The 25,168-nt window shown below is 39.9% G+C and overlaps 1 protein-coding gene across 2 annotated transcripts; it reads left to right on the forward strand.

Moving 5' to 3' along the window:
• The first annotated feature begins 749 nt into the window (after positions 1–749).
• wu:fc38h03 (acetylcholinesterase collagenic tail peptide) lies at positions 750–25,080 on the forward strand. Of its 2 annotated transcripts, none has more exons than XM_067426075.1 (17): positions 750–1,357; positions 3,173–3,279; positions 3,370–3,480; positions 3,580–3,624; positions 6,784–6,810; positions 8,102–8,173; positions 8,665–8,727; positions 8,894–8,920; positions 9,016–9,060; positions 20,668–20,703; positions 20,807–20,887; positions 21,878–21,974; positions 22,293–22,426; positions 23,466–23,612; positions 23,697–23,823; positions 24,059–24,161; positions 24,308–25,080. In XM_067426075.1, the coding sequence occupies exons 1-17, from the start codon at positions 1,255–1,257 to the stop codon at positions 24,375–24,377; spliced, it is 1,395 nt and encodes a 464-aa protein (XP_067282176.1). In that variant the 5' UTR covers positions 750–1,254; the 3' UTR covers positions 24,378–25,080. The 2 variants fall into 2 exon arrangements, with proteins under 2 accessions (XP_067282176.1, XP_067282177.1); XM_067426076.1 differs by having other exon boundaries at positions 752–1,357; positions 23,493–23,612.
• Positions 25,081–25,168: the final 88 nt, after the last annotated feature.

Here is a 25,168-nt window from a genome sequence, read left to right on the forward strand (position 1 = left end):
ATAAAAGAAGCTTGCACTGATATATCTTAAAATATGTCAGTGCCTTTGTTTTGTCTTAAGAAGTAGTGTTTTTTTTTTCTTTTTTCTTTTTTCTAAGGCACGTTTATAAAAGCTACTTACTGGTAAATGACCAATCCTCGCTTAATCTAAGCCCTGTCTGTGAAACTGGGCCAGTATGTTCAAATGTGTTTATAATACAGAGGAAATCTGTTCAATTTTGGGTTCATTCAATAACGTGATGTATACTGATTGCTTGATTGATTAAGGGAGATCAGAGCTAGTTGTCACAGGCTATAAACAGGTTTTTAATTGGTTCTTACGCCATGTCATTCTATATCCCAAAAACAAAAATGAGAACAAAAATGACCACTTCAGAAAAAAACTGTGACTGATAGCTCTGTTTTTCCAACAATAATATTAAGCAGTGCAAATGCTTCCAACACACTTTCCAGTCAGGAGTGCTTGTGTGACACTGAAGCCTGGAGTAATGGTAGCAAACCAGTTATTCATAAATCACATTTTAAAATATATGAAAATAGAAAACAGTTGTAATTTCACATTATTACTTTTTTTTTCCTTCCTTATTTTGATCCAATAAATGCAACGTTGGTGAACAGAGGAGACTTCCATTAACCGAACTTTGGAACTCCAATGTATTTAGACGAAACGGCGTTATGCTCGTGAGTAGGGCCTATAGCCCCCTTCGTTTTATAGACACTATATTTACAAATCATGTGACCTACTGCCGAATAAACCTTGCGAAAGTTTCCACGGTGGACATCCATCACCCGATGCGTTTTTGGGATGGGATGTTCTGATGATTGACAGATGCACAGTTCAGACAACGATTTGTTTCTTTTCTTAGACTATGCGTTTTACAAATACATTTATGAGAGCTGTTCATCACATGCTTACTCTGAACTATAGCTGGTCAGGTGGTTGGCGTGCGGTATTAAGTGTATAGTGGTAGTACGGGGGTCTAATCTTGGCATGAGGGGCTGGAGAGGGTGGATCAGATGTCAGATCTCTGACGGTACCAGCAGTCGCGCCTGGAGATTCCCACAGACTCCGTGGGAAGCATTCTTACGACTTAATAACACCACTACACTAACAGACGAGGCCGAGACAGCAGAAAATAGGGTGCGAGGGGGAGAGCTGCTGCTGTTTGACTCTGGATGGGAGAGGGATTGAGCAGTAAGAGGGCGGGCACCGACTCAGATCTGTGTATTTTTGACACTCATAGGCTATAGGAACATGGCCATGATCAGGATTGGGATACAGCTGCAGTTTCTGCTGTACTCGGTGGCAGCCTACCTTTCACCGTACAATCTGGATAATATCCTACCAATTCCCACAGGTATGAGAGTGATTGAGAGCGCGAATGCGTGTGCGCGCTCGCAGTGATTATCAATTTGTGATATATTAGAGTGTGATGTATTTTAGCGTACGTATGTACTTCGCTATCTATGTATATTTTATTATATATTTTTAGGAAAATATATGTAATTGTGTGTATAGATAGCCTATATAAATACGTGTTTGTGTGTTATATATATATATATATATATATATAGCTACAAATGTGTCTTAATGTTTTATTCAATATGTTCTATTCTATATTATTATAGTCTGTTATTTTAGAATGGGTTGTTATGTCCATTTTTTGCTTTATACAAATCTGCATGAACTCTACAAGTTTGTGCAAAATATTTATATGCGAGTTTATTGTCAAATAGTGTAATTCAAAATTAATTATTAAACATCATAAAGTGTCTGACCCTATGGTTGTTGGTGCCAGACGGGCCGGTCTGAGTATTTCATAATCTGCTCAGTTACTGGGATTTTCACGCACAACCATTGGGTTTACAAAGAATGGTATGAAAAGGGAAAAACATTCAGTATGCGGCAGTCCTGGGGGCGAAAATGCCTTGTTGAGGCTAGAGGTCAGAGGAGAATGGGCCGACTGATTCAAGCTGATAGAAGAGCAACTTTGACGGAAATAACCTTGTTACAACTAAGGTATGCAGAAAAGCATTTGTGAAGCCACAACATGCGCAACCTTGAGGCGGATGGGCTACAACAGCAGAAGACCCCACTGGGTACCACTCATCTCCACTACAAATAGGAAAAAGAGGCTACAATTTGCACTAGTTTACCAAAATTGGAAAATTGAAGACTGAAAAAATGTTGCCTTGTCTGATGAGTCTCGATTTCTGTTGAGACATTTAGATGGTAGAGTCAGAATTTGGTGTAAACAGAATGAGAACATGGATCCATCATGCCTTGTTACCACTGTGCAGGCTGGTGGTGGTGTAATGGTGTGGGGGATGTTTTCTTGGTACTCTTTAGATGCTTTAGTGACAATTGGGCATCGTTTATATTCCACGGCCTACCTGAGCATTGTTTCTGACCATGTCCATCCCTTTATGACCACCATGCACCCATCCTCTGATGGCTACTTCCAGCAGGATAATGCCATGTCACATAGCTCAAATCATTCCAAATTTATTTCTTGAACATGACAATGGGTTCACTGTACTAAAATGGCCCCCACAGTCCCCAGATCTCCATCCATTAGAGCATCTTTGGGATGTGGTGGAACGGGAGCTTCGTGCCCTGGATGTGCATCCCACAAATCTCCATCAACTGCAAGATGCTATCCTATCAATATGGGCCAACATTTCTAAAAAATACTTTCAACACCTTTTTTTTATCAATGCCACATAGAATTAAGGCAGTTCTGAAGGCGAAAGGGGGTCAAACACAGTATTAGTACGGTGTTCTTAGTATGGTGTGTGTGTGTGTTTTATCCTTCATAAAATGTATGCTTACAGTAAATTAATGAAATTAGTATGTGAATAATCGTTATATTTTTTAATATTAAGAAATAATATTTCAACTTAAAGATTTTGTAAGGCTTCGTATTTCACAAGTGGAATTAAGTCTGGTTTGACTTTCATGTTTAAATCTGTTTTCATTCATCTATATGTATATCCATTCTCTGTTAAGTGGTTTATCTGTGTGGTCTGGTGATTTTTCATATCGATGGTGCATTAAAGAGCACTTCAGCTAAATCGCAGTGCTATTTCACCCAGGGTATTTTTGGCAATAAGATTATTGATCATCCTTAATTCTCCATGTTGTCTTTTTGGTTGTGTGGTTTATTCTATAGCTCAGGATCCATATGATGTCTTGAAAAGATTTGACCCTTGTTGTCTGATGGCCCCGCCTCCCCCTCCTTTGTTCCCGCCCCCTCCTGCTCTCTGGAAAAGAGAGCCTGTGAGTGACAATATTAGTATGCATAATTCTAGCCGCAAGAAACATGCATGCACAGCATGTCTGTTAATCTAACATTTATCTTTTATCAAGACCTTGCCTAGTCCTGTGGTGAGAACAAGAGAGCGAGAGGGGGATGAGGAGCAGGTGAAGGAACATTGTGTGATAGGACCACCAGGACCTCCTGGACCCATTGGGCCACAGGTAAGGAACAGGTAGAGGTACTGTAGGTCTACTGTAACAACGGGATGACGAACAAAACAACTCCTCATACGTGAATTCAAAGGTTTTTCTTTATTTTAGGGTCGCAGTGGCATCCCAGGGATAGAGGGACCCAAAGGAGATAAGGTGAGGTGGATAAACATCTGCCTAAAGGTGCAGTAAGCGATTTCTGCAAATTATTGTAGAACAATTTTTATATATTAAATCAACCCCCCAAAAAAGAAAAACCCTCCCTTCATTGCTCCAACCCCAAAATGCATGAACATGCAATGCAAGCATGGACAGTTCTTTATCATAGCAGAAGCGAAGCAAAATAAAGCAAAGATGAACAAATGACAAGGAAGAACAAAAAAAGAACATACATGAGTATATAAGTAAAAGTCAAACACTCAAAACCAATGTTACACATGTATAGAGCAGAAACAACGCAATCTCTGCATCCGTTTTCGGACTTTCCTGCTTAGGTCTCTCCTGCTCTGGAAAGCTTTTCTAACATTAACACGGGTTAATGTGAGCTCTTGCCTGATCATAACCCTTCTTTTTCCAGTGATATTCCTCTGAGCTTTTCTCTTTTGTAAAGTCTCAGCCATCTCTCTTTCAACAGTCTGGGCCCAAGCGATAAAAGGTAACGTACACCCTGGCATTGCATTGCTCCAGGTGTACGTTACCTTGCTAGCTTCAGCCTGACACAGTTATAATTTTCACATCCAGCGCCACGTTGTTTAAATAGCAAATGCACTCGTGCCCATCTGTTCGCCCATGGGCGTGCTGGTCTGAAAACGAAGTGTGTTCAGGCACATTATTGGTGCGTTGCTATTTTGAGGCAAATAAAAACGACTGCGCCATTGACCAACGAGCAGTATTTTTTGTCGCCGCATTAGTGGTGTAGCGTTCAGTCTATCCGCTCGCAAATTCCGCCATGTAGATAGCAAATCTGCCATAGGGCAAGCGCAACTGGCTTTTAAAGGGAATGGGAGATGAGACTCTGATTGGTTTATTGCACGTTACGCCCAAAACACACCCATGACTCATTAAGAGACTAGGTACAACCCAAGCGGCAACCTCCCGCGATCTCTTGAAGCCAATACGGAAGTAATGTAAACTGCAATTCCTCAACTGGCCACTAGGGACAGGCTCCAGAAGGGAGCGGAATCTTATTGAGCCATGTTAAAATGGATACTACGTTCATATTTTTTTACAGTCTATGGCACAACCCTTTTGGACCATGTGCCTGGCAAACAGACCGTTTTTCCATCTGTTACGACCCTTCTTTGACTGGTAACAATTTTCAACATTGTTAAAAAATAACAATAACAAAAATAACAATCTAGCGATCGGAGGAGGGGACATTTTAAACCAGCTCTGAATACTGACTGCAATGATCACTGTGTGTGATTAGAAAACGAGACCACGCAAATAACTTATTAAACAACAATTTAATTAATATTGAACCCAATAATTAACTAAAAATGAATAAACCCATAATAAAGATAAAGAAAAACATACATAAAAATAGGATCTGGGGAGAACCAAGGGAAAACTTGATTGTGCCAAAGAAATGAAAACAGTCTTGCTAAATGGTTTCAAACTAAGCTAAGACTAAACTAAAAGCTAAACTAAGAAAAGAAAGAAAAGAAAAAGTCTTCAGTGTCTGTGACGCCTTAAACCTCCCTACACTAGCTGCCAAACAAAAATACAGGTGTGGCACAAACCCACTAACCTAGTGTGTCTAAATAATCAACCTTAACCTGCATGTGCCCATGTATGTCACGTGACATCTTACCTAGCCCCTTGTCTCCATCCAGATTGAACTTCTCTTTAACATTGTTCAAAAGGACTTTCTCTCACATAAGAAATTTTAAAGGGTAGACATGACAAAAGGCAAAATGGCAACACAAACTAAGTTCAAATAAAAGAGAAACAAAAACAAACATAACAAATCATAATCAGAACAAAAAGCAGTCTCTCACTTCCCAGCAGCACGTCCCTTAAGAAGAGGACTCCCCAGGTGTTGAGCATCAGATGGGATGAGAAGAGCACGCCCTCATGCCAGTACAGCCAATCACGTCCGCAGGAAGGATTGACAGGTCAGACAGCAAATCACCACCTGTTAAAGTGATAGCTCAAGAGACAGAAAGAAAACCTCAAAGAAACAGGGAAGAAACCCCCCCCCAAAATACTCGTATGTCCCTGGGGCTTTTGTTAAAGTAGCAAAAGTGGATTCCAACACACCTAAGTGTACCTGCGCCATGTGCTTTAGACATCAAAATCATCAAAATAGGGTCGTCTTCCTTCAGATCTCCCTCTTGCTCACTCTCTCTCCTCCCACATCATGTGTGGACACGCCCCCTACTGCTGATTGGTTACAAGTTTGTTGTGTTGCTTGGTCCAATCCACTTTCAACAGCGTTTTTCAGAAATCGCTTGCTGCACCTTTAAGAGGAATCAATTGCCTCAGGGTCTGTTATGCCGAGTTCACACTGCACGATTTTCAAAGTTGTCAGATAACTGTTCTATCTGGTGTAGCCTTCAGTTGCTGCTGTGTCTACATTGCATGATGGATTGCACAATTGCACAATGGAAAGAATTGCAGAAAAATCTGTCAGGTCCGTAAACTACGCTTCACAACCAAACACGTTGAAGTGATAAGGAAATAATGCATGCGCGAGACTGGAATTGTTATTAAAATAGCCCACAAGAAGCTTGTTGTGATCCAAATTGTCTGTGTGCTGATTTGCAAAGAGAAAAATTAAAAATATGTATTATGGAAGGTTGGGGAGACGCGGGAAGCAAGGATTGTATGTTCTGGAAAGAGAGTTGGTGAATAAATCCTTTTGCAATGTGCTGCCATTGCAGCTGGTCAAGCAAATGTTTGTGCGTTGTTTCTGTTTGATATAATTGTAAATATATCTATTAAAATACTGATATTCTGGTCTATAACTTCTCCCCGAACTTCCTGCTGCCCTGTATCTCGCTCTCTCATTGGCTGTAGGAGATGTAATTTTCACACGGCAGGATTTTGAATCGCCGACAGGTCCAGATATCCAGCTTGCTAAATATCTCACGGCCATCAGCGACTCGTCTGCGATTCTCTCAGATCACGTCTTTGATATTTCAAACTGCGTGATTGTCACTCGCCTGAACGAGCCCTGATTTGCCTCCAATTTTGGGCATTTGTCAACGATTTCGCAAAACCAGTCTGCATGAAAATCGGGCAGTGTGAACTCAGCATTAGTTGTGAAATCTATTATGAAACTAAAGTAATTGCTCTTTCTTTTTACTTTAGGGTGACATAGGACGGCCAGGGTCAAAGGTCAGATTCTCATCTTTGCTCTTCTGAAGTACTGCATTTGTGTCAGATGCATGGATACCACCTGTAAATGATAAAAAAGTCAGGGACATCTTCCAGTCTTCATAGAGCACATATGGACAGAAGTCTTGGTTCACACTTCGAGGCTGTATTTTGCAGTCCTTTATGCTGTTTATGACATGCTCTCTTGGTGCATGTAATAGTTTTACAGAGTGCTGTTTCATTGGCTGCAATCTACTGCAGTTCTGCCCTGTAATATCACTTAGTGCTGAACTCAGACATTAATCTCAGTCCTGCACTGCTGCTCTCAGACAAAACACACACAGCTATTTAATTGTACTGAACTCTCAAGCCCCTCAAAAAAAAGAGGGGAAGGAGTTTGGAAAACAGGCTGATTTATGGGAGACGGCAAAAATTATTTTAATCTTAGGTGTTTTTATCTTGATCAAAACCTTAAAAGAAATTTACCTAAGAAGCACAATTGCATAAAGTATAACATTTTTTTCCCCAGAGAAATCATCTTTAAGAAAATACACATTACTTCATTTTAATTTAATTTTTGTTTAATGTTTTTTTTAATATATATATATATATATATATATTTTTTTTTTCTTCATATATATATGAACTAAAAGTCTCTACTCGCAACCAATTTAATGCACCATTGCTGAATAAAACTGTTAATTTCTTAAAAATATTAATAAATAATAATAGTTAATAATAATATATCTGACAATAAATGTGAAAATTGGTGCATTTTATCATAATGCAATTCTTGCTGTTTTATACCTTAAGTTACTTATGTCTGTGTGTTTAACTGATTTCACTATGATTTTGCGTTATGCTATAAGACTGTAACATCCCTTATCTGTGAAAAATGTCGCCTCTCATCATCTACTACTTTATTATCTTACAGAATTTATTTCTCAAGTAAAGTATTTTAATTGTCTTTTCTGTGACCAGAAATCAAGTGGGGTTTTTTTAATTCCTTTTTTTACGCATAGTACAGAGGGGATAGAGATAGAATCTAGTGTTAAAAGCAAGAGAAAGATTGTTTGAGTAAAGAACCTGGAAGGCATTCAAAAAGAAGCAGATAGATTAGATAGGCTGATGTTTTAAATAAATGAAGAGGGCTGACGAGAGGCAGGGATGCTGAGTTGGTGGTTTGTCTTTGATTAAAGCTGCTCTGTACACTCAGCACTTCAGCCACACTGCCAAATCTGGTTTGGTTGTGGTTGCAGTGGGTGGATAAAAGCAAACTAGCACACTGCTAATTCTTCCCTTTGTCTTGTAGGGTCGTACTGGGCGTCCGGGTTTGCCAGGGAAACCAGGTGTTGCAGGGCTGCTGGGCCCAGAGGGACCTAAGGTGGGTGAGTTTTACCTCCGCTCCAACTGACCAATGTAATCTAGCCCTACACTGTGCTAACCTAATTAAAATGAAAAAAACATCTGTTATCAGTGTTTCCCTTGAAGTATCTGGTTTTCAACATCAGTGTAAATGACTGCATTAAAGTAACCACCAAGTCTGAGATACCATGCTAGCACTTTTTAAAAAGCATTATAAGTTCTGATATTTTTCACAAAACATTCAGAAAGGTCTTTATCATTGGTCGCGAAAGCTCTCTATCAGGGTGTGGGGTAGGGTTAGGGGTTAGTTTCTGTTTTAGCATTCACCTTTCGGCACACCCATTACTCCATCCTGCAGCTAGTCCTGTCTCAAATTCTGTCAATGGCAGGGAAAGAGTTAATTGTGACTCTTGGCTGATGCCTCTTACATCAAGAGAAATAGACCCAAATGGTTCTAAAAAATATCTCATTAGAGCCCTTTTGACTGTTTATATATGACCTCATTGGCAGGGCGAGAAAGGAGACCCAGGACTAATGGGAATGCCAGGAATGAGGGGACCAGCCGGACCTAAAGTGAGTCAAGTTCTCCAGGTGTATCTGGTGTACAGTAGAAGGAATGGCATATTATTATTATTATTATTGTGCTTTTTTTGGTTATTACAGAAATACCTTTTCATCCCACCTATCAATGAGAAAAGAACCAATAGGGAAATAATCGTCTTCTTCTCTGTCCCATTAGGGCTTGTCAGGCTACAAGGGTGAGAAGGTACAGTATGCCTGTTAAATGTTTCTTTACCTTTGTAGAATATGGAACTGAACTGAATGTAGTTACTTCTCTAAACTTATTCTTGTGGTTTTTAGGGAGCACGGGGGGATTTTGGACCGGCAGGTCCAAAAGGAGACAAGGTAAGAGATTAATAGGATGCAATCAAATCAGACACTTTTTCTAGGGTTCATTGTTAATGGTGTTTCCCATAGCAATAAAAGATAAAACACACATTAAAATCTATAGAACAAACTCGAATCCACCTAGCAACCACCAACAACCAAATAGCATAACACTAGCAACCATTTAGAAACTACCCAGAACACACTAGCAGTAAAACAGCGACATGCTAAAATATTTAAAACACAACTAGCCACTACACAGAAACCCATAGCAACCAAATAACAACACTCTACAACTTAAGCATCCGAAATCGAATAATTCCCAATAGCCTAAAGTATATGAAAAACAACAGAGTAGTATGTCCTTGTTACAACTTCTAGGGGTCAGCCGTAACAGAAAAAGGTAGAGAGGCCACACCAGAGAGAATTCAAAATGATAACATTTATTTACAAAGAAAAACAATAAGGGTTTGGCTTTAGGGGCAGACAAGACCAAAATAACAAACAAAGCAATCTTCTTTTAGAAACTAATTTACCTCCAACAAAAATAAAGAACACTAAAATACATGTAACTTCCCTACCTCCCTTTAAAGGGATCCCATGGTGTTGAGACTTGTATGGCTTAATATAACATAAATGATGTCTCTTACTGAATTATGTAGTAGAGAACCCATGAAAGATCTACATTATTTAAAAAATCGATTTTATATTTGGACCATGGGCGGCGCCATTTTGTTTGCGTTCTAGGTTGATGACGTAGAGTGGTTGCACTCCTCAATCAGCTGGCGTTACCTGTAGCTATTTTTACCACAACGCAACTCGAAAATTGTTTCAGAGTTAAACAAAACCAATGAATTGCTTTGTAATTGTACTTAAAACACACTCAAACATACATGTGCACACAAACTCACCTATACAAGTCACAAACAGATCGGCGGGCGGGCACACACACCTGACAGATTGCGCTGTCTCAATCAAGATGTTGGGCTGCTCAGTCTCCACGACATAGGCTGAATCCGAAATCGACCCCCTATACCCTGAAATAGGGCATTATTTGAAGGGACAGCCATAGTGCTGTCCGACATCATAGTGGACATGTTCGAGTACAGTCATTCAGTCTCACGTTGCACCGTAATAACGAGTGTACAGCCGATTTACAAACAGCTGTCCGACTTCACGCACCCAAACATACATGTGCACACAAACTCTCTCTCTCACACAGACTCACACACACCCCAACAGATCGGCGCGAACACACACACACACACACACACCCCAACAGATCGGCGCGAACACACACACGCACACGCACTGCGTGCGCGCATACATAACCCTCAATCCCTGTGTTGATATCAAAAATAGACTGTTGATATGCAGTAGATTAACTGTAATGCCTAATGTATCCAGCAGAGGGAAATATCTAGGTAGGACGATGGGATAGGGTAATGTGAGGAAGAGAGGCAGGATGTTTTGGTGATGATGCATGGGATTGGTTTGTGCATTAAAGTTTGAGCACAAGCTCAGTGAATTAACCTCAATCTTTAAACTTTCACTTTTAAGACACAAATAACATTCGCTACTTTTTTCACTAATACAACTTGAAGGAGTGAATGAAGACGAGTGCGTGAAGTCGGACAGCTGTTTGTAAATCGGCTGTACACTCGTTATTGCGGTGCAACGTGAGACTGAATGACTGCACTCGAACATGTCCACTATGGTGTCGGACAACACTACAAATGGCCGTCCCTTCAAATAATGCCCTATTTCAGTGTATAGGGGGTCGATTGCAGATTCAGCCCATGTCGTGGAGACTGAGCAGCCCAACATCTCGATAGAGACAGCGCAGTCTCTCAAGTGTGTGTGCCCGCCCACCAATCTGTTTGTGACTTGTGTAGGTGAGTTTGTGTGCACATGTTTGAGTGTGTTTCATGTACAATTACAAAGCAATTCATTGGTTTTGTTTAACTCTGAAACAATTTTCGAGTTGCGTTGTGGTAAAAATAGCTACGGGTAGCGCCAGCTGATTGAGGAGTTCAACCATTCTACGTCATCAACCTAGAACGCAAACAAAGTGGCGCCGCCCATGGTCCAAATATAAAATCAATTTTTTAAATAATGTAGATCTTTCATGGGTTTTCTACTACATAATTCAGTAAGAGACATTATTTATGTTATATTAAGCCATACAAGCCTCAACACCATGGGATCCCTTTAACATAAACAAAGTTCAAAATAAAGTGTAAATAAATTGGCGTCCAACCCCCTACATCCCTTAATTAGGCAAAACAACATTTACAACAAATAAATATACGTTGATCGTCAAATAAATCAAAATATATTCTTCTTTTTCTTTCCGCTGTTCCCTTCAGGGGTCGCCACATGGTCGAATCATCTGCCTCCATCTAGTCCTATCCTCTGTATCCTCTTCTCTCAGACCGACTACCTTATGTCCTCCTTCACTACATCCATAAACCTCCTCTTTGGTCTTCCTCTTGACCTCTTGCCTGGCAGATCTAACCTCAGAATCCTTTTATCAATATATTCACTCTCCCTCCTCTGAACATGTCCAAACCATCTCAACCTGGCCTCTCTAACTTTGTCTCCAAAACATCTCCCATGTGCTGTCCTTCTGATGTACTCATTCCTGATCCTATCCATCCTCGTCACTCCCAAAGAGAACCTCAACATCTTCAGCTCTACTACCTCTAGCTCTTCCTCCTGTCTTTTCCTCAGCGCAACTGTCTCCAAACCATACAACATCGCTGGTCTCACTACTGTCCTGTACACCTTTCCTTTCATTCTTGCTGGTACTCTTTTATCATACAACAGACCTGACACTTTTCTCCACCCATTCCAACCTGCCTGCACACGCTTCTTCAACTCTTTTCCACACTCCCCATTGCTCTGGACAGTTGACCCTAAGTACTTAAAATCCTGCACCTTCTTTACCTCTTCTCCCTGTAACCTCACTGTTCCACTTGGTTCTCTCTCATTCACACACATGTATACTGTTTTCACACACATGTACACTCAAGACCTCCTCATACAATACCACAGCTCCTCTCTTGGCACTCTGCCATGTGCTTTTTTCTCAATCTAATACACAATGCAACTCTTTCTGACCCTCTCTGTAACATTCTCAAAGCAAATAATGCATCTGTAGTGCTCTTTCTTGGCATGAAACCATACTGCTGCTCACAAATGTCCACCTTTCCACTTAGCCTTGCTTCCACTACTCTTTCCCACAACTTCATTGTATGCCTCATCAACTTAATACCTCTGTAGTTTCCACAATTCTGCACATCTCCCTTGTTCTTAAAAATCGGCACTAAAACACTTCTCCATTCCTCAGGCATCCTCTCATTTTTTAAAACCTTGTTGAACAACCTAGTTAAAAACTCTACTGCCATCTCTCCTAGATACTTCCATACCTCCACTGGTATGTCATCAGGACCAACTGCCTTTCCTCTCTTCATTCTCTTCAAAGCTCTCCTACCTGTCTCCCTGATCACTTTGGCTGTAGTAGTCCAGTCATCTGGAAACACTTCTTGACAACCTAAAGCTTGTCTCAACTCCTCCCTGAAAACCACACAGCACTCTTCCTTTTCCAACTTCCACCACTTTGTCTTCTGCTCTGCCTTATCTCTCTCCATCTTCCTCACCACCATCCTATGCGGTCTAGCTACACTCTCACCACTACTTTACAATCGCTAATTTCCATCAGATTACAGCGTCTACATATGATATAGTCCACTTGTGTGCTCCTGCCACCACTCTTATATGTCACTTGTGTGTTCCTGCCTCTTCTGAAAGTACGTGTTCACCACAGCCATCTCCATACTTTTAGCAAAGTCTACCAACCTCTGTCCTTCTAGATTCCTTTCCTGAAGACCAAACCTGCCCATCACTTCCTCATCCCCACTATTCCCTTCCCCAACATGTCCATTCAAACCTGCCCCTATCACTACCCTCTCAGCTCTGGGAACAGTCTACATCACTTCCTCCAACTCGCTTTATAATCTGTCTTGAGAGAGAGAGAGAGAGAGAGAGAGAGAGAGAGAGAGAGAGAGAGAGAGAGAGAGAGAGAGAGAGAGAGAGAGAGAGAGAGAGAGGCTTAAACACACTTTTATTTTAAAAACAATTATAAACAACCATATTCATTCACAACAATATGATGATATAAAAATAATCATAAATAAAGAAAACAACAACAACAAAAAATAAACAAAACAACACTAGAAGTTCAACACCAATTCATTTTCATAGACCATGCATAAAACATTATTTATCCCCCAAATTTCCATAAAAAGGGGTAGACGTCCAACCAACTTGTAATACGCGTATTCCACTTTTAGACGAGAACTTACTAGGCCCAAAAACATAAAAATTGGATTTACTGTACCTTGCCCTAATATCTTATTTTTTCTGGTTTTCCAGATTGCTAATTTTGCATTACCGAATAAAAAGTTGAGCAAAACCAAAACATTCTTTTGCTCAACAGTATACTTTGGGCCAAAAATAAACACCTGAAAGGAGAAAACTCCCCCCAAAGATGTAACCCACTCTGTTAGCAAGGAAAAAAGATCCATCAACCTTGTACACTGCATAAACAAATGAAAAACAGATTCAATCTCTGCACAAAAAGGACAACCCACACTAACGTTAGGATCAAGATGCACCACATGTCTGTTTGTAGCTATGGATCCGTGTACAATCCTCCACTGGAGGTCACCCGTCCGCTTGTCAACCGGACGTTTGTACAGGATACGCCAACTATCTCTAGGGGAAGAGTCAGGACCAAAAATGTCTGTCCATTTCGTTGACAGAAACCCAGTCAAAGAGCGTAAATTTGACACCTTAACACAGGTGACATAAAGGGCTTTCTTTCCCACAGACTCAAATTCATCCATTTGTGGAGTTTTAAAAGACAACAGGCCTTCCTTCTCTTCCTGCCAGTCCCCCACAGCAGCTTTTACCTTCAGAGAGGGAAACAGATATTCACATCCACTTCTCCATTCATCCATTATAGCTGGGTTGTCCAAGAAAGAACGATAGATAAAGTCCAGTTCTCCGAACACCTCTGTGGTGAGTTGTTGTAGTACTCGCGTTGACTTAATTCCAGCTTTCCTACCCAGTGATTCCACACTGATGTGTAGTATATGACCCAACTTCGTGCACCCAGCAGACAGTAAACGTGTTTGCAAAAAGGCTGAGGATAACAATCTCGAAGGCAGGAAAGGGTTAAGAAACAAAGGTTCCTCCAACAGCCACATCCCGGCAGGTACTACTGGTGATCTTGAAAAAGCAAAAACCCTCCAAGCTTCCAGAACAGATTTGTAGAAAGGAGTAAGATCTGTAAGCTCAGTCTCTCCTAGCTTGATCAGAAACAAGTGCTTATCAAGTCCCAATCCACCAGCTCTTCTCAAAAGTACCGCTGCAGTGTCAACCCATGCACTCTCATTGTTGTACAACAGTCTCTGGGCCGCTTGTAAACGAAACGTCATTAGCCTGGCCCTGATATCCACCAAGCTTTGGCCTCCCTCTTGTATCGGAAGAAACAGTACAGAGGCACGCACCCAATGTTGTCCGGACCAAAAAAAAGTCACCAACTTTCTCTGTACTTCTTGCACCAGTCCAGCAGGTGGTTGTATCACATTAAATCTGTGCCACAATGTAGAAGAAACCAGGTTATTCACAATCAAGACTCTCCCCCTATAGGATAGTTTGGGTAGCAACCAGGTCCAGCGAGACAATCGGGTGCAAACTTTCTCCATAACACCCTCCCAATTTAACTTCTGAAACTCATCAGAACCAAAATAAACTCCCAAGATTTTTAACCCTTCTTTGCCCCACTTAAGCTTTCCTGGCAGTGATGGTAAGCCACATAATGCATCCTGACCTGCCCAAAAAGCCTCACTTTTGTCCCAATTTACTCTTGCTGATGAAGCCTTCTCATATAGCTGGAGGACTTCAGACAGAGCATTAATATCCTTCCCATTACCCACCAACACAGTCACATCATCAGCATAAGCAGTAAGTGAGACATTTACATTTGGAGTCATATTTGGTATTAAAAACCCACCCATAGTTTTTCTTAAAATAGAAAGTAACGGTTCGATAGCAATACTATACAGCAACCCAGACAATGGACAACCTTGCCGTATTCCCCTTTGGACAGAAATTGGTTTACTCAAATTTCCCCCAACTTTTACCATACATGAAATATCAGCATAAAGGAGTTTTATCCAACTTAAAAAACCCTCTCCGAAATCAAAACCTTTAAGCAAATCGAATAAATAACTATGATCTACCCGATCAAAAGCTTTTTCCTGATCGAGGGCAACTAATCCAACTCCTAAATTAAAAACTTTACAAATATCTAGTATGTCTCGTACTAAAAACAAGTTGTCCATTATTGACCTATTAGGTATGCAATAAGTCTGATCTTTATGGACTATTGTATTTATATATTTCTTTAACCTATTAGCAATACATTTTGATAAAATCTTATAATCTGTGGTCAATAAGGAAACAGGCCTCCAATTTTTTAACAAGGACAAATCTCCCTTTTTAGGAAGCAAAGAAAGAACAGCACGACGACATGTAACAGGCAAAAGTCCATCTTTGTAACAATCACAAAAAACCTCATAGAGATCGGGACCAATAATATTCCAAAAGTGTTTAAAAAACTCTGATGTCAACCCATCAACACCAGGGGAACGTCCCGAGCTGAGCTGTGTTACAGCTGACGAAAGCTCCTCAAAGGATAAAAAAGAGTCCAAAGCAGTCTTTGAATCAGAGTCCAGTTTAGGAAGGCCTTGAAATAACTGTTCAGCACAGTCCGAGTCACAATGTTCTGCAGCATATAAACAGGAATAATAATCCACTGCATGATGACGCATTTCCTCCACATTTGTGGTGACCCTTCCATCAGGCAGACGGAGACAAGCCATTTGTTTTTGCTGTGCTACTGAACGTTCCAAGTTAAAGAAAAATGCGCTTGGTGCATCCATCTCATTTACTGAGACAAACCGAGACCTCACTAAGGCTCCTTTCACCCTTTCATTTAAAAAGGACCCCAACTCAGTCTTTTTTTGTTGCAAACAATGTGACAAACCAGGATCATGTCTCTCCAATAAATCTTTTTCAATAGAATCTATAGACCTTTCAAGATTTTTAATTGCTTTTTTTGTCATATTGGTGGAATTAACAGTATATTGCTGGCAAAACATTTGTATTTGTTTTTTTCCAACTTCCCACCATTGTCTTAAATTTTCAAAAGTATGTTTTGTTTTTTTCCAACATTCCCAAAACACCACAAAATGTTTACAGAAATCAACATCTTGTAATAACTTGCAATTAAAATGCCAGTATGAAGATTTCCTTGAAAACTGTGACAACCCTAATGACATAAAAACCATGTGATGGTCTGAAAACCCCACTGGTAAAATTGAACACTCAATGACTCGATTACTAATACATTTAGATATATATATCCTGTCCAACCGGGCAGCACTCCCTCTACTCTCAGATACTTTTATCCAAGTGTATTGTCTCGCAGTACTATTTTTTACTCTCCACATATCTAAAAGTTCAGTTTCTTTTACTAATTTAGACAAGTAAACCGAAGATTGCATATGAGGTTCCTCAGAAGTTCGATCCATAATGAAATTTTCTGTGCAATTCCAATCTCCTCCGATTATCACATTATCATTTTTATTGTGACACTGTTTCAATACTCCACTTAAAATCGTAAAAAACGTCATCCTCTCATGCCCTACATTGGGTACATAGACATTTATGAAACAAAACAGAAAACCTTCAATTTCCACCTTCACTAGTACAAGACGACCTTTTATAACTTCTTCAGAGCTTAAAATATTAACTCTAGTTTCTGGGGAGAAAAGAATGGCCACACCTGCACTATAGTTTGTCCCATGACTAAGTATCTGTTGCCCCTTCCAAAACATTTTCCAATCAATTTCATTTTCTGCATCACTGTGAGTTTCTTGAAGCAACACAACATTTAATTTTTTTAGCTGTATACTTTCTAATAACAAATCTCGTTTATGTCTATCCCTCCCACCATTAACATTAATGGAGCCCACCCTTAAAATATCCATATATATATTTAAGAAGAGGAGTGACAGACCTAACAGAAAAGGAAAAAAAGAAAGATAACCCATGTGATGCATTTCTGATCAGTTATTCAATAACCTTTTTTCCCTCCTTTCTTACCCTTCCTTATCGCTGTAAGATGCTTCTTCAACCGAAAACGCTTCTTTTCACTCAAAATATCAAACCCAACTGCTTTCTGGAGAACTGTAACAGACCTAACAAACTTCTCAATGTCCGGGAAAAAATCTTTAACATTCACCTGTTTACCAAAAGTATCATCCAAAAAAAGATTTATTTCTTCAAGGGTATACAATGACAGTTCCCTTTGAAAATCTCCATGTACACTATCAATGTCAATAGAATCTGTTTCATCATTCATGTCATCAATAGTATCGTTGTTTGTACAGTTTAGTGACCCACTCAGATTAATCTCATCAGATTCCTCAACATTAAAATCACTCTGCTCAACGCTGCTGTTATCTACATGAACAGTATGTACAGCTGTGGCCTTCTCCGCATCACCGCTGCGAGAGACGTCAGTCACACTGCACTCAGCTGACTGTACCGGCACCGCAGGCTCTGATTCAGAGACACTCGCTGCCGTGTCAGTGTCTAATCGAACACCAGAAGAACCTGCGATTTGCTTATCAACAACATTTTCTGAGGTGATCATAGCATCAACCTCGCCCTCTGAAACATTCTTCACTGCTCCTGGCTCCTTATGTGGACAAGCAATGCGCTTATGCCCTATGTCACCACAATCAAAACATCGCAAACTACCAGTAGTCGCATAAACCATATATGACCGCCCTTCGTGCTTAACACGAAAAGAAACATCCAACGTGTTTTCTGGAGAATCCAAAAACATATATACTTGTCTTCTAAAAGACTGAACATGTTTTAGAGACGGATGTTTACAACCTAAGGAGATTGTTCTAAACTCACTAGCAAACTTGCCGAATCTCAATAATTCACGTTCCAACGCCTCATTAGAAATAAAAGGCGGAACATTTGAAATTATAATTTTGCTAGACGGTGCATAAAGCGGAGTAACTTGCACAAGATTCTCACGTATGACAATGCCATTTTCAATCAACCTACTAGCCGTATTTTTTTCTTTAACAAATATTACAACCGCCCTATTCATCCGAGAAGCAGAAATAATACTTTCAAATCCTACCTCATCTCCCACTGCCACAAGAACGTCCTCCACCTTAACTCCATCGTCAGGTACACACCGCACGCCATGCTGTAAAGATAGAGATGGCGTCTCAAGAGACGCCATCCTATCGCACAAACTTTGCACTCAAAGGAAAACGCTTACTGAAAACTGTCAGAACGTGCAAACGAAAAAAGAAGAAAAAAAAGGTGAGGAAATGGAAAAAGAAGAAAGAAACGGGAAAAAGAGAGAAGAAAAGAGAAAGAAAGAAGAAAAAAAAGTTTTGCAGTTCAAAGCCCACTCAACGCTACTCTCACCCCAAACACTCCCAGCACGGAGAGAGAGAGAGAGAGAGAGAGAGAGAGAGAGAGAGAGAGAGAGAGAGAGAGAGAGAGAGAGAGAGAGAGAGAGAGAGAGAGAGAGAGAGAGAGAGAGAGAGAGAGAGAGAGAGAGAGAGAGAGAGAGAGAGAGAGAGAGAGAGAGAGAGAGAGAGAGAGAGAGAGAGAGAGAGAGAGAGAGAGAGAGAGAGAGAGAGAGAGAGAGAGAGAGAGAGAGGTTACCCTCACCCCACCCCCTAAAGCTCACTCGCATCACTCAGTTGGCTCCGATCAGGATTTGGCTGTTTAGGCATCAGCTAGCACGCCTCTTGAGGCAGGAGAGTATGGTTTACACTCACCCCTCTTACCATTGCGCTTACCCCATAAACCTCACTCCCATCTGGGTCACGGCACCAAATGCAACCAGTCCCACTCAACCCGCTCTGACAGGATTCAAACTGCCAGTTTAGGCACCAGCTAGTGTGCCTCTTGGAGCACGATAGTGAGGTTTACACAGACATCTCTTATTAGCTTACATCCGTTACACTCAGGGATGTAGTGGAGGCTAAACGCACGTAAACGCCGTTTACGCACCTCCCAAAATTCAGAAAAAGGGTTTACCCACCTCCAAAGTGCGTTTATCCACCTCTAAATAGAGTTTATCCACTTCTAAATAGCCTACAGTTCCTAAGCCATTTTAAATTAAGCTTGTGTCGTTTTAGTTTCATATTGTTCATTTTCATTGGTTGTCTTTCATATCGTGCTGCAACTGTCAGTGAGAGTAGTGGAAAGTTCGGATCATTTTACTGACTCGGATCTTTGAGTCTCGTTCAGCAAAATGAACCAATCTTTTCTCTTCCCGTCTCTATGGGACTGACAGGAAGAACAAAAGACTCGGATCTCACCTGTCGATTCAGAATCAGAACAATCAGAACCCATATGTTGCGTAATGCGCACGTGCAGTCAAAACAAAGTGAACGAATCACTCTCTGAGACAACTCGGTAGTCCCGAGTCATATTAAAGATTCGTTCAAAATGAACGACTCACTCTCTGAGACAACTCGGTAGTCCCGAGTCATATTAAAGATTTGTTCAAAATGAACGAATCATTCATGAACGACACGCAACCAAGATTCAAAAATGGATATCCAGAAATTTTCAAAATGACAATTATCCATTTGTAGTACATTTAATCAGCTTGTGACACTTTTCAATCACTTTTCAAGTGGACAAAGAGGCACTCTGGACATTGTTGTGATATTAATTAATCACAGGCAGCTGGTTTAATGTAGAGAGCATGTCGAAACCCTGTAATAAAGCTGTAATGATGCAGTGTATTTTGTGTTCAAATAGAACATTTTTGGTTTTATTGTTTTTATAGTTTAGCAAAATCGTCTGTTAATGTCGGCAGCCATTAGGCTACACTTGTGGAAACTACAGTCCAACTTATATTGTCTTTCTTCTGTTGATTACAGAAACTGAGTTTTCTTTAAATTCAAATATTTGGCACCAAATTCATCCTTCTGTCGTTAATCTGCACCTGCCTTATTAGCAATTGGCAAAAACTGAAATTGACAACTATTTTGATAATCGATTAGTCGGCTTAAGTAATTTTTTAAGACAACAGTCAAATTCTTTGATTCCAGCTTGTTTAATGTGAATATGTTCTAGTGTGTTCTCTCATATGTGCTCATATTAGCCACCTCGTTTTACTACGAATTGCCGTGAGATCGGGCTGCATACCGGTAGGCAGTGGCCCACCTTACCGTGACCACGATGCAGTCACCCAGAATTTATAGTTTACCCACCTCTTTTTTTACCACTACACCTCTGGTTACACTCACCCACCTTCACCTCACTCTCACCTGGGTCATTGCACCAAATGTAACCCATCACACTCAACCCACTCTAAGCAAGATTCCAATCGACGTCTTCGGAATAGGAGGCAGGCACCTCTTGAGGCCAGGGGAGTGAGGTTTACATGTTTACACTTACACTTTTTCACATGTGTATCTGGTCTGCTCTTTTTAGGGAGCAAATGGACTGCCTGGGATGCTGGGACAGAAGGTATGATGTGACATTTTAACCATTAAAATCAATGCTATACATGTAGCGCTAATATGTTTTGGATGTCACTGATCTGACTCACTTCTCTCTGAACCACCCCCAGGGTGAAATGGGACCCAAGGGTGAGTCTGGCCTCTCAGGGAAGCGTGGCCCTACAGGACGGCCAGGCAAGAGAGGCAAACAGGTGAGGACACGCACAGCATTAGATACCACACCAGATCTCTAGTTTGTTTTGATATTGAGACCTTGAGTCTATGAGTGATTATAAGGGAGTGGATTATTAGCGGAAGTAGCTTCAGACATATTTAAAACTCACACGTGTATGCGGTTAACCTGTCTGCCTCAGTCAGCGGGTCAGTCTGTGAGTGTGTGCGTGTCATTTCGTATGTAACCTGAGAAGCTGAAAATCTCACCATGCTGGTAGCTGTATTTGGACCAGCAGGGCCTCTGATGTTGAGTCTCCAGCCCTGTCGATCATGTTTCTGAGCTCTTGTATTACACTGTGGATAGGCACTTCCTGGGAATGTCTTTAGTGACTGCTGGGAAATCCCTGGACTGTTACCGTAGGCCTTAGATTCCTGCTATCAATCAGCCCAACGCTGTGACACATGCGTATTTAATGTTCCTTAGATCATTGCACAGGCCTCAGACTTGAATGTCATTTCAACATCAGCAACTAGTTTGATGCATTGATTTCTTTATATACTACCATTTAAAAGTTTGGGGTCTGTATGTTTTATAATGATCTATATCATTTTCATTCAGCAGGGATGCATTCAATTAATTAAAAGTGACAGTAAATACTTTTATATTGTTACAAAATATTTATATTTCAAATAAATGCTGCAGTTTTGAACATTCTATTTAAAGAATCCTTCAAAATCACCCCAAAGTGTTAAGCAGCTCAACCTTCTGCATTCATAATAATAAGAAATCAGCATATTAGAATATTTCTGAAGGATTATGTGATGCTGAAGACTAGAGTACTGATGCTGAGAATTCAGCTTTGTCATCACAGGAATAAATTACATTTTAAAATATGTTAAAATAGAAAACAAATTGTGATATTTCACAATATTACTATTTTTACTTTGTCTACTATATTAAATACTATATCAGCCTTGTTGAGCAGAGAGACTTTTTAAAGAATCTTATCGACTTAATATTGACATAGGGGCCTGATGGAGATAACGGTTTTCCGGGGCCAGTGGGTCCCATTGGTCCACCTGGACCCAGGGGCCACCCTGGACCTCCTGGTGTATCTGCATCAGGTGAGATAACACACACACACAGACATATAGCTATCCAAATGAGGACACCATTGTTTTTATAATAAGAATTATCCAATAATGTCCCTCTGCTTCTACTTTATGCATTAAAAACATTTTGCATTTATTTACATTAAATATAAATAACTGATAATAAATGATAAATTAAACTAAAACATTGTTTTGTAACATTTAGCTAAATTCTAGGGGAAGTTTTTCTACATTGTGGTCTTTTCAGCAGAGATTTTTACACGTAAATCAGTGCATTACTGCTATGTCTGATCTATTTGCTTTTGTTTGTTGGCATCTCATGATGTACAGGGCTGTTTGTAGTTGGAGAAAAGGGTGAGAAGGGATTTCCCGGTCCTCCTGGAGTCTGTGACTGCAGCTTCTCTACTCTCAGTCCACCCAGTGCCCCATTACAACACCGTAACAAATATGACAAAGTTCCAGCAGTAAGCCACACAAACCTTTTTTTTATGCTGAGGACTTTCTATCTACTTCTATTGCTTTTATATTAAATGTAAATGTCACTTCTGTAATGTTAGGTGAAAGATATTCGGTAAGAAACTTGACTTTATCCATTCGAAAGTGGGTGCTACATACAAGAATGAAATGATTAAAAGTTTTTTTAAAAAGTAACAATTTTTTAGGATAAATATGTTACTTTTCGCAGACTGTGATGATGCGTTTGATTGGTCATAAACATCTTATATCATTCAAATGTATATATATATATATATATATATATATATATATATATATAATATATTTGTAAATATATTTAAATTAATAACACTATACTTATTATTATATTACCTTTGCATTAAATTAAAAGAAACCTGTTAACTGCTGTGATGGTGTTTCTAAAACAGCGTTTATGGGAATTATGGTATAATTTACATTTTTGTCTCTTCCGACTGACATTATTAGCCTCTTTCTATTTTTTCCTCTTTTTTCAAAGTCGTGAAAACACTGTTGTGAAATTTTTTATATTTCAGCAAATGGGAACACAAAAAAGATTATATTTAATGCAGTATCTCATTCACCGCTATAGAAATTAACCCAAATATGACCACTTCCACTTCTGAGAAACCCGGAAATGGGTCTAAATTATGGGTTTAAAAATATGAAAACAAACCATTTTTTCTTTGGAAACAAATGCACAGATGAATGTCACAATAGGACCGGAAACATGCATGCAAAAGTAAATGGGGTTAATTCCATGTTGACTACTCTAACCCTGCTACACGTAGTCCTTACATAAACCTTTTGGTATTTTTAGATTAAATTTAGTCCCTTAAGTCCCTAAAGCAGTTTTCATTGTGTGGAGCTGTATGATTTTGGGTTTTATCATTGTGGGTACATTTGCTCCTACACACCTTGTTGACATCCAGCAAGCCTAATTTTACCATAAGATCAAATTTAATTTGCCTGATTCTAATGGAATCAATTGGCCTGTTTGTTCACTCTTTATATCTGCTTCTTCATCAGTTTGTGTTTCCTGATCTTCCTGGTCAGATATTCGTTGTGAGCAGTGAGGAAGAGCTAAAAGGTCTCCACGAAGATAATGCACTCGCCTTCAGAAAGGATCAGAGATCTCTTTACTTCAGAGATAAAAACGGATGGGAGCCCATTCAGGTACAGGACAGTTTTGAATACAATGCCATGAAACATGCTGCCGGACTGGCAATTTGGGAATAGGAGCTTTTGTTTGTATTCCAGCTGATGCCACTCCAGGCGACAGAGAGGATGAGGGATAGGAATGGAGTCTGTGGCGATGGTGAGCTGCAGGAACTCAACGGGGAGGAATGCGACGACGGAAACAAGGTTGTTACTGATGACTGCGTAGGTACGTCACGTAATCCGAGAAAGCATCATATACTGTAGCTAATAATGAAATGCCCAAACATAAAATGAATTATCAGTAAATTGATCATGTTTTGAAGGTATGTAGATCATTTACATTTTAGACAGAAAAGCAGCAAGCACATTGAGTGTTTGATCAATTCTCCTCTTTCTTTGTCTGTCTTCACTCCCTCCACTGGTGTCTCTTCCCTGTTCTTTATCTCTGTCTCTGTGTGTAGGCTGTAAAAAGGCATACTGTGGCGATGGATATCGTAATGAGGGTGTGGAGGAGTGTGACGGGAAAGACTTCGGATACCAGACCTGCAAATCATATTTGCCAGGGTATGCAAACAATACATTTATTATGGTTAAACCGTATAGTTTTAGATGGAGTACAGCATGCCAGCCCTCAGGACATGACAACTTCCTAAAAGTATTTCATGTCAACACCCAATATAATGAATGTCTCTATCTTTTTGTACACATAGCACCTTTGGGCTGCTCAGGTGCACCGACTCCTGTTTCATCGACTCAACTGGCTGTAAATACAGGACCTGAGGCCTCTCTCTCTCACACACACACACACGCCTGCTGATATCAACAGTATTTAGCAGAGGATCTGAGAGGATTTGGCTTTTTCTGTCTCCCTTCACATTCATCTATACACACACACACACACACACACACACACACACACACACACACACACACACACACACACACACACACACACACACACACATACACTATAAGGTACAACTCAGCAGGTACTGCATTATTTGCAGCACCTGCTCTTTGACGTTAGTATTTTTTTTAATGGCAGCTGAGCTGAGGAATTAATGTTTTAAGTATCAAGCTGTGTAATTAAATGATATTATGATTTAAATGAATGACTTGAATGTATAATATGTTTATATGAAAATGATTTATGTTTGGTATTGCGAATGCATGATTAAGTTTGTGCATGTTTCCACATGTGACATGTTCTTATTCTCAACAAACAACAGACTAAGCAGTATTTCATTAGTAGGCCTATGTGCCATGTAAAGCATGTTTTTGTAAAAACAGGTATTTATTGTATTTATGTATTTATTTTTTATTTATTGAACTGTGTCCAGACTTTTATGAAATAATACCTGATAATTCTCTGCTTGATGTTTTTTTCACAGAAAAAAAGTATGTCTTGTAATGTTTTCTTGGGTTAAATAATTTATTCAGTCAGAGCAATAAATTGCACGCATGTCCAGTGGGTGGCACTGTTTCCCAGTGTCTCGCATGAGTATTTCTTCAGATTCAGAGCATTTCATACTGGCAGATTTCAAATACAGACAAAACACACAAAAAAGAGA

This window comes from Pseudorasbora parva, chromosome 19 (genome assembly GCF_024679245.1).
Source record: "Pseudorasbora parva isolate DD20220531a chromosome 19, ASM2467924v1, whole genome shotgun sequence".
Taxonomy (NCBI): Eukaryota; Metazoa; Chordata; class Actinopteri; order Cypriniformes; family Gobionidae; genus Pseudorasbora; species Pseudorasbora parva.